This window comes from Schistocerca piceifrons, chromosome 1 (assembly GCF_021461385.2).
Source record: "Schistocerca piceifrons isolate TAMUIC-IGC-003096 chromosome 1, iqSchPice1.1, whole genome shotgun sequence".
NCBI classification, from domain to species: domain Eukaryota; kingdom Metazoa; phylum Arthropoda; class Insecta; order Orthoptera; family Acrididae; genus Schistocerca; species Schistocerca piceifrons.
This window is the reverse complement of record NC_060138.1, coordinates 321,639,017-321,652,162: the sequence shown is the minus strand read 5'-3', so window position 1 is coordinate 321,652,162 and position 13,146 is coordinate 321,639,017. Positions and strand designations below refer to the sequence as shown.

The 13,146-nt window shown below is 43.6% G+C and overlaps 1 protein-coding gene across 1 annotated transcript in view; it reads right to left on the bottom strand.

Moving 5' to 3' along the window:
• The window catches only part of LOC124712776 (apolipoprotein D-like), a 55,365-nt gene that overhangs the window by 10,288 nt on the left and 31,931 nt on the right, over nt 1-13,146 (bottom strand). Inside the window, exons 2-3 of the mRNA XM_047242897.1 lie at nt 9,192-9,329; nt 2,510-2,640 (exon numbers count right to left, since the gene is read on the bottom strand). Of these exons, the coding sequence (XP_047098853.1) occupies nt 2,510-2,640; nt 9,192-9,329 (269 nt within the window). The remainder of the gene's footprint in view (nt 1-2,509; nt 2,641-9,191; nt 9,330-13,146) is intronic.

Sequence of the window (13,146 nt, the reverse complement as noted above, 5' to 3'; positions counted from 1 at the left end):
ATTACTGTTTTCCTTTATTGTTCGAAAAGGTAAAATGAACAGAATACTGCAGTTATTTACGCTTTCATCAAGGATTAATTATTTGTAATTCTTTCGTCAAGGATATCGATTACATCCAAGACGTGAACATATCTTTGTACTGAAATTGTGATGTTGCTGTTCTTGTTCTCTTAGAGTGCGTTACATTTTGGCGCACGGTAGTTTTAAAGCGGCGCTTACTGTGAGATTAACAGTTAGAAGTTAGCAGTTTTAGCTAAGATGCGTGTCAAACTGTGGAAACAGGAAAATGTAAAATAAATTAATTTTCGGAAGAGGAAATACGTTCCTGCTTTATGGTGTTACTGAAATGAGGTAGGTATAAACCAAACCCGGTCACGTCTTTGCTGATTTTGTGTGAAGAAGTCATTAACCTACGAGTAGTGAGCCAAGAACGAGAAGATGGGACAATGAACGACAAGAAATATGTCAAGTGCGAAATATATTTTGTTCTCGTTCTGTGCTTCATGCTTTAAGTAGCTGCAATAAGTAAGCAGTTATTGCGAAAAATGGACCAATTAAGAATACTGCAATTACATTTGGGTATTTTTTATCGTTCAAAAGAGAGTAGAGACGTCAGATTATGAACAGCTACACTTTTCTTTGTTTAAAAAAAAAAGAAAAAGTAGAGCAGGGAGTTGAAAGTCATGTTAATGCAAATATCGTTGCTTAAATCTCAAAAATAATATATTCTAACTACATGGAAACATGAATTTTATAAAAATGCCAGATGAAGAGAAAAAGCAAATTTTTGAACTTATTGAACCCGGCTATAGTACCATATCGTACTAGCTCGCAAAATAATATAGCTATCTCCTATTTCAACTGCTCAAGAAGTAAAACTTTTTCGGTTTCTAGTCTAGATGAAAGGACTTACGACAGAAATCGGCTTTTGAGGTATCTAATTCAGTTGAAACTGCTGAAATTTTGCTGACCAAACTTGTACGTGTCAGCGGTTTTGTCAACGAGCGGCCACGCAGATGCCCGTTCACCGCTGGGAACCTGACGCGACGGAGCGTCAGGTTTGAGAGCTAAATGGTAACTTGTTTCGTATCATATGTTCACTATTAAATACAGTCGAATAAAACCATATGTATATGGGATGTGTCACAATTCATGTTACAATCTTCTAGAGGTTGTGTAGTGGAAATGGTTCAAATGGCTCTGAGCACTACGGGACTCAACTGCTGAGGTCATTAGTCCCCTAGAACTTAGAACTAGTTAAACCTAACTAACCTAAGGACATCACAAACACCCATGCCCGAGGCAGGATTCGAACCTGCGACCGTAGCGGTCTTGCGGTTCCAGACTGCAGCGCCTTTAACCGCACGGCCACTTCGGCCGGCTGTGTAGTGGACTTAGTTGATAAAATTTTATGTCGATAACCGTCATCCAAAGACGCTACACAGCGTCAAAGCTATAAACGCCGGGGGTTGTGAAGCGTGTATATACAGGGTGATTCCATAAGGATGAGCCCGCATCTCGTGGTCGTGCGGTAGCGTTCTCGCTTCCCACGCCCGGGTTCCCGGGTTCGATTCCCGGCGGGGTCAGGGATTTTCTCTGCCTCGTGATGGCTGGGTGTTGTGTGATGTCCTTAGGTTAGTTAGGTTTAAGTAGTTCTAAGTTCTAGGGGACTGATGACCTCAGATATTAAGTCTCATAGTGCTCAGAGCCATTTTTGAACCATAATGATGTTACATTCTGAAATGATAGAGAAGAGGGTATCAGTCTAAGGCCCCTGTACTGGTAACGAATGAGTCGAAAGTTATAAGCCAAAACCGTTCTGATACCTTTGACAGAGAAATGCACGTACTGGTGCTGTTGTTGTGAAGATGACAGGGTTCTGGGAACTGGGGTGATGCAAAACTTTTTTTGATGTGTGTCAATATCTTTGTAAAGATTAAGGCCGCAGCAGAGCAGTATACTGGGCTGTATTGTATTGTGTTGAATTGGGGCCTAGAAACGACGGAGAGGCTTCGTCCCCGCCGTAGCCCTCAGTGGTTCACAACCCCACAACAGGCTACAGCAGTCCACTCACCACACCGCCGCCCCACACCGAACCCAGGGCTACTGCTCGGTTCGGCCCTTAGTTGACATCATGACATCACCCCCCCTTCCTTCACCCCCCCCCCCCGGGAACGTCTCACACCAGACTAGTGTAACCCCAAATATTTGCATGGTAGAGTAATTATGGTGTACGCGTATGTGGAGACAGTGTTTGCGCAGTAATCACCGAATAGTATAACTGAGGCGGAATAAGGGGAACCAGCCCGCATTCGGCGAGGCAGATGGAAAACCAACTTAAAAACCATCCACAGACTGGCCGGCACACCAGACCTCGACACTAATCCGCCGTACGGATTCGTGCCGGAGTCAGGCACGCCTTCCCGCCCGGAAAATAATGCGTTAGACCGCACGGCTAACCGGGTGAGCTACACTGGGTTAGCTTAGGTTGGGCTGGCCAGGTACTGACATGGAGCTGGTCTGCCTGTTGACGATGGCGACGCGGCCCTCGCCGGAGTCGGTGTAGTTGGCGCTGACGCACTTGCCGCCAAACTCGAACAGCGCGAAGTAGCGCTCCGCCTCGTACCACCGGCCCATGTACTGTGGACACAGAGCAGGGGTTTAAACGACGCAGTTCTCCTGTTAGTAACGTTCGAAGAACACGCTACAAAGCAATAATTTGTTATATGAGGACCACATGTCAGAAAAGGAGGTAAGCTCAGTTGAGTAAACTTTACAGAGCAATATCAAAAAATAGAACGTAATAACTCATACACCGATATTCTTTTTCTGATACATTCTTTTATTTTCAGTAGTACTTGCTTATGTGACTACTTGTACCTTTTTGACTGTTATATGTGGGTTCTAATAATTGATATAAAACACATCGGAAACAAGTGTCATAGAGTCCTTTCTAGGTGCAAAAGAGAAAATACGAAGTTATATGCAAAACACTTTTTGTTCGTTCAGAAGTTTTAAATATTTACAATATGGAAATAATTATAATTGTCGACTAGCTGTACCCGGCTACCCTCGGCTGTGGCTCAGTCTACTTAAATGAAAAAGAAAGAAAAGAGAAAGCATGCATTTCTAGCATGTATGGCAACTGGATATTCGTCGTAGTCTCTTTCTCTCCCCTCTGTCCTTCTTCCCCTCCCTCTTTCTTTGTATACCTCCTCCTTCTTCCCCTATCTCTGCCCATCCATCTCCCCGTCCATCTTCTCATCCCCTCCGCTCTCTCTCTCTATCTCTCTCTCTCTGTCCGTCTCCTCCAGTTCCCCCTCTCTCCCCCTCACACAGTTCATCACGTCCCACCCTATCTCTGTCGACGTACTCCCGCCGCCATCTCTCCACCTCTTCTTGCTCTTCTCTCTGACTTTGTGAGTTATTTACTGACTTTACAAATTCAGTTTAGTATTCTAACCACAGACAAATAATCATGAATACAACTTTCCTGTTTGCTAACTACGTTTCTAACGTGTATGGCTATTGGATATACATCTAAATCTTCGTCTCTCTCCTGTCTCTGTCCATCTCCCCCTCCCACTCGCTGAAGAAAAATTTCAAAGAATAGAATCTAATAATTCATATAATGATATTCTGTTCCTGAAGCATTCTTTTCAGCAGTACATGCTAATGTGAGTAGCTGTACAGCATTTAGCTGTTATATGAGCGTATACTTATAACTCGTTAAAATTCGAAGAAAATTGGAAGGTACCTTTTTATATTTCTCGTAACAATGTTTTCCATTTACATATTACTTATGTATATTTATATATTACATGTATTAAAAATATGCATACATTAAACAATTAGGTGCCTAAAACACGCCAGTATTAGAATTCAATGCTGTGTCAAAATTACAAAGCAATTGGTCAAGAGCTTTCGGAGACGAACGATTTGCACAAACCAACATTTACATTTTTGTAACTGTTCCAGTAGATACAAAGAAAATCAGGTGAGAAATCGAATGCAAAGTTGTATAAAAATTTCAAAGCAGTACGTGAAGAACTTTTGAAAAATTGAGATTTTGAAGAAACAAATACACTCATATAGAAACTGTAAATGTTCCTAATCGCAAATCTCCAAAATTTTTTACCGAATGCTTTAAAATTGTGACAAACGTTGCATTGGAATACGCATATATTTTAAAACACCTATTTTTAACGTATGTGAAATAAAAATTTTTTTATAAATTTAACATTAGGGAAACGTTGTTACAAAAGAATTTCAAAAATTTACACCCACATATACATTTAATATATATTATATAGCATATATTAAAGAAACAGGCACCTAAAAGCACGCCTATATTAGAATTTAGCGTTGTGTCAAAATTTTAAAGCAATCGGTCAAGAACTTACGGAGGTAGACGATTTTGAACAAACGAACATTTACATTTTTCTTATGTTTTTCTTACATTTTCATTTACGTAATTCTTAATATTTTTAATGTTATGATGCAGTGGTACAACACTCTTCAACCTAAATATTACGACAATTTTCTTAATAGCGTTTTGACTCACTTTTCAAGCGCAGTACAGATCGATTGAGCGTGGCAAGGACTTGAATAATACTTGACAGGTTTCCGAAGGTAAGTGGCAGTAGACAAGTTTGCACGCGTCGCGCTGTTCAATTAAATCACGGGCCAATAGCTTGTGAGCGTGGAGCCAACGTCTGACATCGTCCACGATATTTGCCATCGGGTTCAGATTAGGCGAATTTGATGGTCAATACATCAATGACTCATCTCTATCAGGCCCCTCAAACCACTCTATCATGATTCTGGCCTTGTGACACGAAGAGTAATTCCGCTGGAATGCCGTCGTCACTGGGGATGACATCAGGCATGAGGGGATGCAAGTGGCCCGTAAAAATGTCCACGTAGTCCACATCTGTCACAGTCTCGTACATTACTACCACAGGTCACATGGCAGTACAGGTGAATACCCGAGATACCATAATATTGCCCACGCCAGCTGTGTCCGTGACTCTGTACATGCTTCGAAAGAAGTTCTCCTGGATCACGGTGTATCCGAGCTTGACATTCGATCTGGTGCAATACAAAACAAGAGGCAGCCAGTCAGACGAAATGTTGTTCACAGTCCAGTCTCGATGATCCCCTGCTCATTTATCCTAATTGACAGACCCCTCGAGACTATGTGCGAACATGTAGGGGTCGTCTAGCTGCGAAGACCCATGTTCGACAATGAGTGCTGACAGTGTGCTTGGAAACAATTGTGCCTCAACCATCATTGTACTCTGCCGTCAGGTCGATGTCTCCCCTCTGTTACAGAGCGGGCAAGCCTCCGACCTCCGCGTTCTGCGTTGAAGAGTGGACGTCCAATACCTTACCGCCTCCTCGTGATTTCATCACCCTTCAACCATTTTACACAGACGCTGACGACAGTAACACGCGCACAGCCGGCCATCTTCGCTGTTTCCGAGATGCTCCTTTCAAGGCACTGGCCACAACAATCTGCCTTTTGTGAAATTTGCTTATGCCAGTGTATTTCCTCTCTTGTGGTCGGTATCATCGCTAGGATTACACCTCACTCGTCTCTGTTCCGTTTATATACTCTCCTCACCGCGTCACGTTCTCTCAGCACTAACTGGCTAAACTCGCCGTGGGCAGTTTTCACAATGCTACGGTTCATCGGTGTATGTGGTATAGAAGAGAATCGAATGTTAGTGATGAGGAGTAATCTTGAGGTTAACGACAGCAAGTGAATGTAAACTTACAAACTTCTCTTAAGATGCTTATACGAAATCTAGAAAAAATACTATTCTCTGCAGAGCCAGTTAAAGTGTGTCTGACAGTTGTAAAACACTGCAGTCGTTCATTTTTCTACATATCATCCTTACCTTGAAAAATGCTTTGAGACGGCGTTTTTAGTTGGTATTAAATAATTTATCCAGGTTCAAATATACTGTTCAAACACAAAGGAACTGAGGCCGTGGTTTAAGGTTGCGGCAGAAGTGGAGAATAAAACAGCTAACTGTTTAAACAGTGGCAGATTGATAAACTCAAAATAAAAAAAACACTGTTAGTACGACGCGGCGTGAATTTTACAGATACACGCAGCTCTTTGTTCCCCTAGTATGCACAGCGTTTTCCTATTTTTTCCCCTGTGCGTGTGCAGGGCGACACAAAAAAGGGAACTTTTGAAACAGCCAATAAAAACGTTAAAAATGCAGCAAAAATATGTTGACAGCAATTGAGCCACTAAAATTTGTCTTTTAAGAGACAGTAATCAAAATCACCAATGATTAGAAGATATGTCTTGCATACAGCAAGCATCCTTCTGTACGTATGCATTCTTCCAATCTGCTCTTGGGATTTCTCATTGAGTGTTGCAGTATATCTGCTAGTATACCATGAATGTCGTCATGAATTCTCTCCTTTAATTTATCCTATCTTCGCGACCGTCTCGTGTATATCTGACTCTTAAGGTAGCCCCTCAAGAACAAATCACAAACTTACAAATCTGGTGGTCAGGGAGGCTAGTGAACGACACCGAATGTTGAGGTGCCACGGTTACCGACCAATACTCGCACAGCTGTGATTGATTACTTTATAGTGTGGGATGTCGCACCACCCTATTCAAACCAGGTTTCATACAGTTGTGGCTCTGAGCACTATGGGACTTAACATCTGAGGTCATCAGTCCCCTAGAACTTAGAACTACTTAAACCTAAATAACCTAAGGACATCACACACATCCATGCCCGAGGCAGGATTCGAACCTGCAGCCGTAGCGGTCGCGCGGTTCCAGACTGAAGCGCCTAGAACCGCTCGGCCACATCGGCCGGCTCATACAGTTGTGGAATACTGTTCAATGCAGGCATGACAAAAGATTGCAACATCTCGACATACCGATCCGAAGTGACAATCACTGGGAATCGCTCTTCATATGCGGAAAAGTACGGTCCGGTGACTCCGTGTGACGAAACTGCACACGATACTGTCACCTTGCTGTCGTATAAAAGGCCGTTCATAAACTTCGTTAGAGGTGCTGTCTGCTCAGTAACGGTAGTTCCGTTATTCACGTAATCTGTGAAATGAAAATGGCCTTATCTGACATCCACAGCTTGTCCAGAAATCCATTGTACTCGTTTCTGTATGTCATAATTTGCTGTCAGAATTCTAATCGCAACTGATAATATTTCTGCTTCAGTTGTTGAACGATCTGTTTTAAATCATAACGGAGAATTCGACAAATACACTCTCGGACACTCGGGACAAACTGCTTGCAGCTGCTTTCTTACGAACTGAACGCTATGGACTGGTTAATTTCAAGCAATTAAATCTTTTTGCAAAACGACCTCACGCTGGTCAATTTCATACCCTATTTGTCCATTTTCCACTCTTCGTTTGATTGTGAAAATTCTGAATTCGGACAAAAATCCATCGTATAGTTTTCATGGAGACTTGTTGTCGTTCCGCCCAAACATTTGACAAAAAAAAAAAAAATGAAGACGTAGCTTATACACGCATATACAGAGAGAGTCTAGAAAAGTAAGTACACATTCACAGAGGCGACTACTGAAGTGTGACAACGCACGGGAAGATCTCAGTTTCAGTCAGTTCGTGCTGGTATGGTCTACGAAAATTGTAGCTTATTCTGAACGGACGCAAAAAATTTCACCTATATTTCTTAATTAATAAATTACCAACTTAAGCGTAATTCCACAAAAACTCAGATTTGCGCTTTTTATCTCCACAAAAGACAAGCAACCTGAGAACTCCACGTTACATGGAGAAGAATGTATGAGTTTCTTGACATTAAACCAATACCTTAGAAAAGTTATAGGTTCAAACGGGGATGCTAAGCCGAAATTGGTAATAATAACAGCACAGAAAGTTTCCCATTCCGCTGGCGAATGCGCCTGCTTCGTCGGGTACAAATCCGCCCAGTCTAAACGAGTTTACGACACACTGCATCGGATCTAAAGACTCGTCACCCACTGCTTGAAACTCTCTCACGCAAATAAAATGTACCAACTGATTAAACTATCCCACCGACAATTCGACTGGAGGCAACTGCCTACGTAGAGAGAATGAAGTCCTGCACATATGTACAGCAGCCCCTATCAGGCATTTGAGAGGCTGCCAAAAAGCTGAAATCAAGGAGTAGCTTTCTCTGAGCGGCTGAGGACTGTGAACACTAAACTCAGCCTAAAATGAAGATGAACTTGACTGAAAAAGATCATCGCTGGATGGAACCAACAAAAGAGTCATGAAATACCTTAAAAGACGGCAGGCAGGGACCAGAAGATCCAAATCAGATCTCACAAAAGGGGAACACCCAGTCCGTAGATGCAATCATCGCGCTGCCATAACTGTCTTTCTCACGTAGGGGTCATGGAAATAAGAGAGGAGGGATCAGAGTTCAAACTGAGTCGTATAAATAATATTTTCTCACCCATTATTGAACAGGAATAGACTAGAAAACTGACAACACTAGTACAATGTGAAACTTCCTGGCAGATTAAAACTGTGTGCCGGGCCGAGACACGAACTCGGGACCTTTGCCTTTCGCGGGCCAATGCTCTACCAACTGAGCTACCCAAGCACGACTCACGTCCCATCCTCACAGCCTTATTTCCGCCAGTACCTCGTCTCCTACCTTCCAAATTTCACAGAAGCTCTCCTGCGAACCTTGCAGAACTAGCACTCCTGGAAGAAGGGATACTGCGGAGACATGGCTCAGCCACAGCCTAGGGGATGTTTCTAGAATGAAATTTTCACTCTACAGCGGAGAGTCTCGGCCCGGCACACAGTTTTAATCTGCCAGGAAGTTTCATATCAGCGCACACTCCGCTGTAGAGTGAAAATTTCATACTAGTACAATGTGTCCACCGCCTTGCGGTGTTAAGGGGCTTGCGGAGTATACATGTAGGTGTCTAACATCCGCAGATGTGGTGTGGTCAAGACGCACAACACTTGTGTTCTTGCCTTAACTGCCCCACTCAGTGCAGTCTCGCGGACCACATGTACTTCCTTCTTTCCTTTCAATTTGTAATCTGACGCTTCTGACACGAATTAAAAAAGTGTGTTGGTAAGTTTCTCCAAAAGGAAACAAGTTGTTTCACGAGATACCACTGTCGGCGCTACTGTGAGATGAGAGAAGATTATAAGATCCTACTCACCCTGGCCATGTCGAAGCCGGGCACCGTCTGCATGTCTGGACAGGCCCCCAGCGCTGGCACCTGGCCCTGCACGGCTGACAGCATCACCGTCAACACCAGCAAAGGTGCCAACACCCCAGCAGCTCCGTAGCCTCTCATCTGCCAACAGAGAAAGAATTAGCCTGTAGGTTCACCGGCTCCTTTGGTAGTACCGCTTAGGGGTGACGCTCCAATCACGTCCTGCAATTATGTTTCTTGATACAAAGGAAAAACATTGAACTGAACAAGCTATGATTCTCCCGGACTGGCGTCGATATAAACTGAAACTGCACTCCTGTCTTGCTTTATTCTCTCTACGACGTGGCTTTAGCAGATGTACGAGGGTAATACCAAAAGTAAGGTCTCCTATTTTTTTATAAGTACAGAACTCTGTTGGTGTGGCAGTTGGTCACACTGTTATGAAGAGTGCTGTGAGTAAACATGCGCACGCCGCGCTGAGGCGCTCAGTCTTGGGTTGGCAGCCGTTGAGAATGGAGCTCCCTTTGGATGTTACCGCCAAATGCGAACTGCGCGCAGTTATTCGGTTTTTGAACGCAAAGGGCATTGCGCCGATTGAAAAAGATAGCCAATTGATGGAAGTGTATGGTGAGTCGTGCATGGATATCAAAAATGTTCGTAAGTGGTGTAGAGAGTTTGCAGCTGGTCGGACCGAAATTCACGACGAACAAAGGAGCGGGAGACCAATTTCTGAGGAGACAGTGTTGAGCAAAGCACGCGTGAAGATCGGAGGATCATCCTGGATGATTTCTGTTCGTTGGTTCCCGTGGTTTCCCGAAGCACCGCTCACGTAATTTTAACGGAAACATTGAACTACCGGAAGGTGTGCGCAAGATGGGTGCCACGCATGCTGACTGAGGACCACATGCAGCAACGAGTTGATGCTTCCCGCGTATTCCCTCACCGGCTTGCAGCCGAACAGGACAACTTTCTGGACTCAGTTGTCACGGGTGACGAAACCTGGGCATACCACTGTACACCTGAGACCAAGCAACAATCACACCAGTGGCGGCATCCTTCTTCGCCAAAGTCGCGGAAATTCATACAAACAGTCTGCCGGTAAAGTCATAACAACTGTTTTTTGGGATCGAAAAGGGGTATTGTTGATCGACTATATGCCCACTGGGATCACAATTAACGCTGTACTGTGAGACTCTGAAAAAACTCAAACGGGCAATTCAGAACCGGAGAGAAGTATGTTGAGCAAGGGCGTACACATTCTCCATGACAATGCTTGCCCACACATCGCTCGGCAAACCGTTGCTCTCCTGCAACAGCTTCAGTGGAACATAATCACCCAGTCACCCAACCACCCTATAGTCCTGACTTGGCGCCCAGTGACTATCACCTGTTACCTAGGTTAAAAGAACATTTGGCCGGAAATCGATTCAGCTCCGACGACGAGGTGAAAGACGAGGTTCATAAATTTCTGAACAACATGGCGGCGAGCTGGTATGACATGGGCATACAAAAACTGTCACAGCGTCCACAAAAATGTATCGACAGAAATTGTGATTATGTCGAAAAATAGCTAAATGTTCAAGCTGATGTGAGCAATTGTAGAAATAAACAGGTCTATGTACTTATAAAAAAATACGAGACCTTGCTTTTGGTTTTACCCTCGTATAACCACCTCAGTGCAATGCTCATACATCATAAGTCATAATCACTTGTCAAAATACGCTCGTATCTAATATTTAAACAAAGGAGTTGGCCGCTGCTTAACAACGTAGCACCGTGAAAGTGAGAAAAAGTTAGGAATGCAGAGGTTACATTGGTTTTTAAAGGGACAGGATCAGTTATAGTCTGAATTTTATAAGTTATTTACTTACTCTGAGATCTCGATTCATACTACGCTAATAAGACTGAGACTAACTCTCCAATGAAATGAACGTAAAGTTTCGTAACGTTGACCCAGAGACTGCTCCAATACAACGGGCGAACAGCCACCTAAAACACTGAAGCACAAACCTCTTTAGAAGCCCATTTAATTATGAATGTCCCGCTAACACCATATTTAATTATGAATGTCCCGCTAACACTGTAGGGAGGTACCTAATCTACGTGGAAGACTGCTTGGGAAACGCAAAAGTTCTAATCTGTGCCCTTCGCAAATGCAAAATACCATGGTCCATGAAACAAAATAATTAATCAGGCAACACAAGTTGCACGGGAAATCCCGCAAATTGTCAGCTGCTCAGAAAAAGGGCAGCACTAATGCGACATGCGACACTTATTCAAATCGTGGCAAATCTGAGCCCCAATTGGCGCCAGGGCCAGAAGTCCCTCTCTCTCTGCAGCAGGACGGCCAGTGCCAGAAACGGCTACCCCACGAGAAGTGTCCAAACTTCTCTTCCTCTAAAACTAGGTCCCGACGTCAACAAAGAAAAAAAAAAAAAAAAAGGTTCAAATGGCTCTGAGCACTATGGGACTTAACTTCTGAGGTCATCAGTCCCCTAGAATTTGGAACTACTCAAACCTAACTAACCTAAGGACATCACACACATCCATGCCCAAGGCAGGATTCGAAACTGCGACCGTAGCGGTCGTGCGGTTTCAGACTGTAGCGCCTAGAACCGCTCGGCCACTCCGGTCGACGACGACGTCTTCACAAACTCCACATGGAGGGGAGGACATCCAACCATTACTGCAGCGACCAGCGAGAATTTCGCTTTTTATCTTCGTCACTACATTGGAACCCTGCAGAAATTTCCGATACTTGGCTTACAGAACGTATCTCAACATGCAAGAGGTTGGTATCGGCTGCTAACCATGCTTCACTCATTGGTAGAGGCCTTCACGCTTAATGACAGTGGCAGGAAGGACTCAGTTGACAGGATAACAAGATATGAAGGGAAAGGCAGCGAATTTTCTCACGAAACCCAAGCAGCGCCGTGGCAGACTGTGCTTAAATCTGTATACAGGGAGGTGAGTTCATCACGCACAGGTATCTCCTAGGGGTATACAGTGGCTTAGCGGCTTCTAGCCTTCAAAGGAGAAAAGTGTACTGGTCGCCAAATGCTGGAGCAGGGGATAATTACAACCGCTTCCGCGAACTGTGGTGCTCTAGGAACCCACTTCCCTCCCCTAGACTCATTGTGGCTGATCTCCTGTCGTCAAACCAGACCATAGGATGAACACCTGGTCCCGCTTGTTCCTTAACATCTGAAGACTTCTTCTTAAATCAGCAAGCTTTGTACTCTCCTCAAAAGTAACAAAGAAACGAATACAAGAAGAATCAAATATCTCTCAACTATACACCGAGGTGGCAAAAGTCATGAGATACCTCCGAAAACAGTGTCAGACCTCATTTTGACCGGCGTTATGCAGCTACTCGATACGGCGCGGACTCAGAAAATCTTTGGAAGTCCCCTGCAGAAATAATGATCTATGCTGCCTCTACACCCGTCTATAATTGCGAAAGTGTTGCCGAAGCAGGATTTTGTGCACGAATTGACCTCTAAAAAAAATGGCTCTGAACACTATGGGACTTAACTTCTAAGGTCATCAGTCCACTAGAACTTAGAACTACTTAAACCTAACTAACCTAAGGACATCACACATATCCATGCCCGAGGCAGGATTCGAACCTGCGACCGTAGCGGTCGCGCGGTTCCAGACTGTAGCGCCTTTAACCGCTTGGCCATCGCGGCCGGCGAATTTGTAACGACAATTATACGTATAATAATTTTTTTTCTTTATGAATTTAGATAAATTAATAATAGCAATGTGTTGAATTTCTTTTTCGATTCTTTTCGTGTCATGTTAAAGAAACTGTGAGCAACTTTTGAAACGAATATTATTATTTATGTCAGATTTCAAATAATGTGGTAATCAAAGGAAAGTGTATTTAATGTTAAAACTATTGTAAAATGTGAAAATTGTAAGTTATACACTTGGTCCATACGTAGGTAATGCA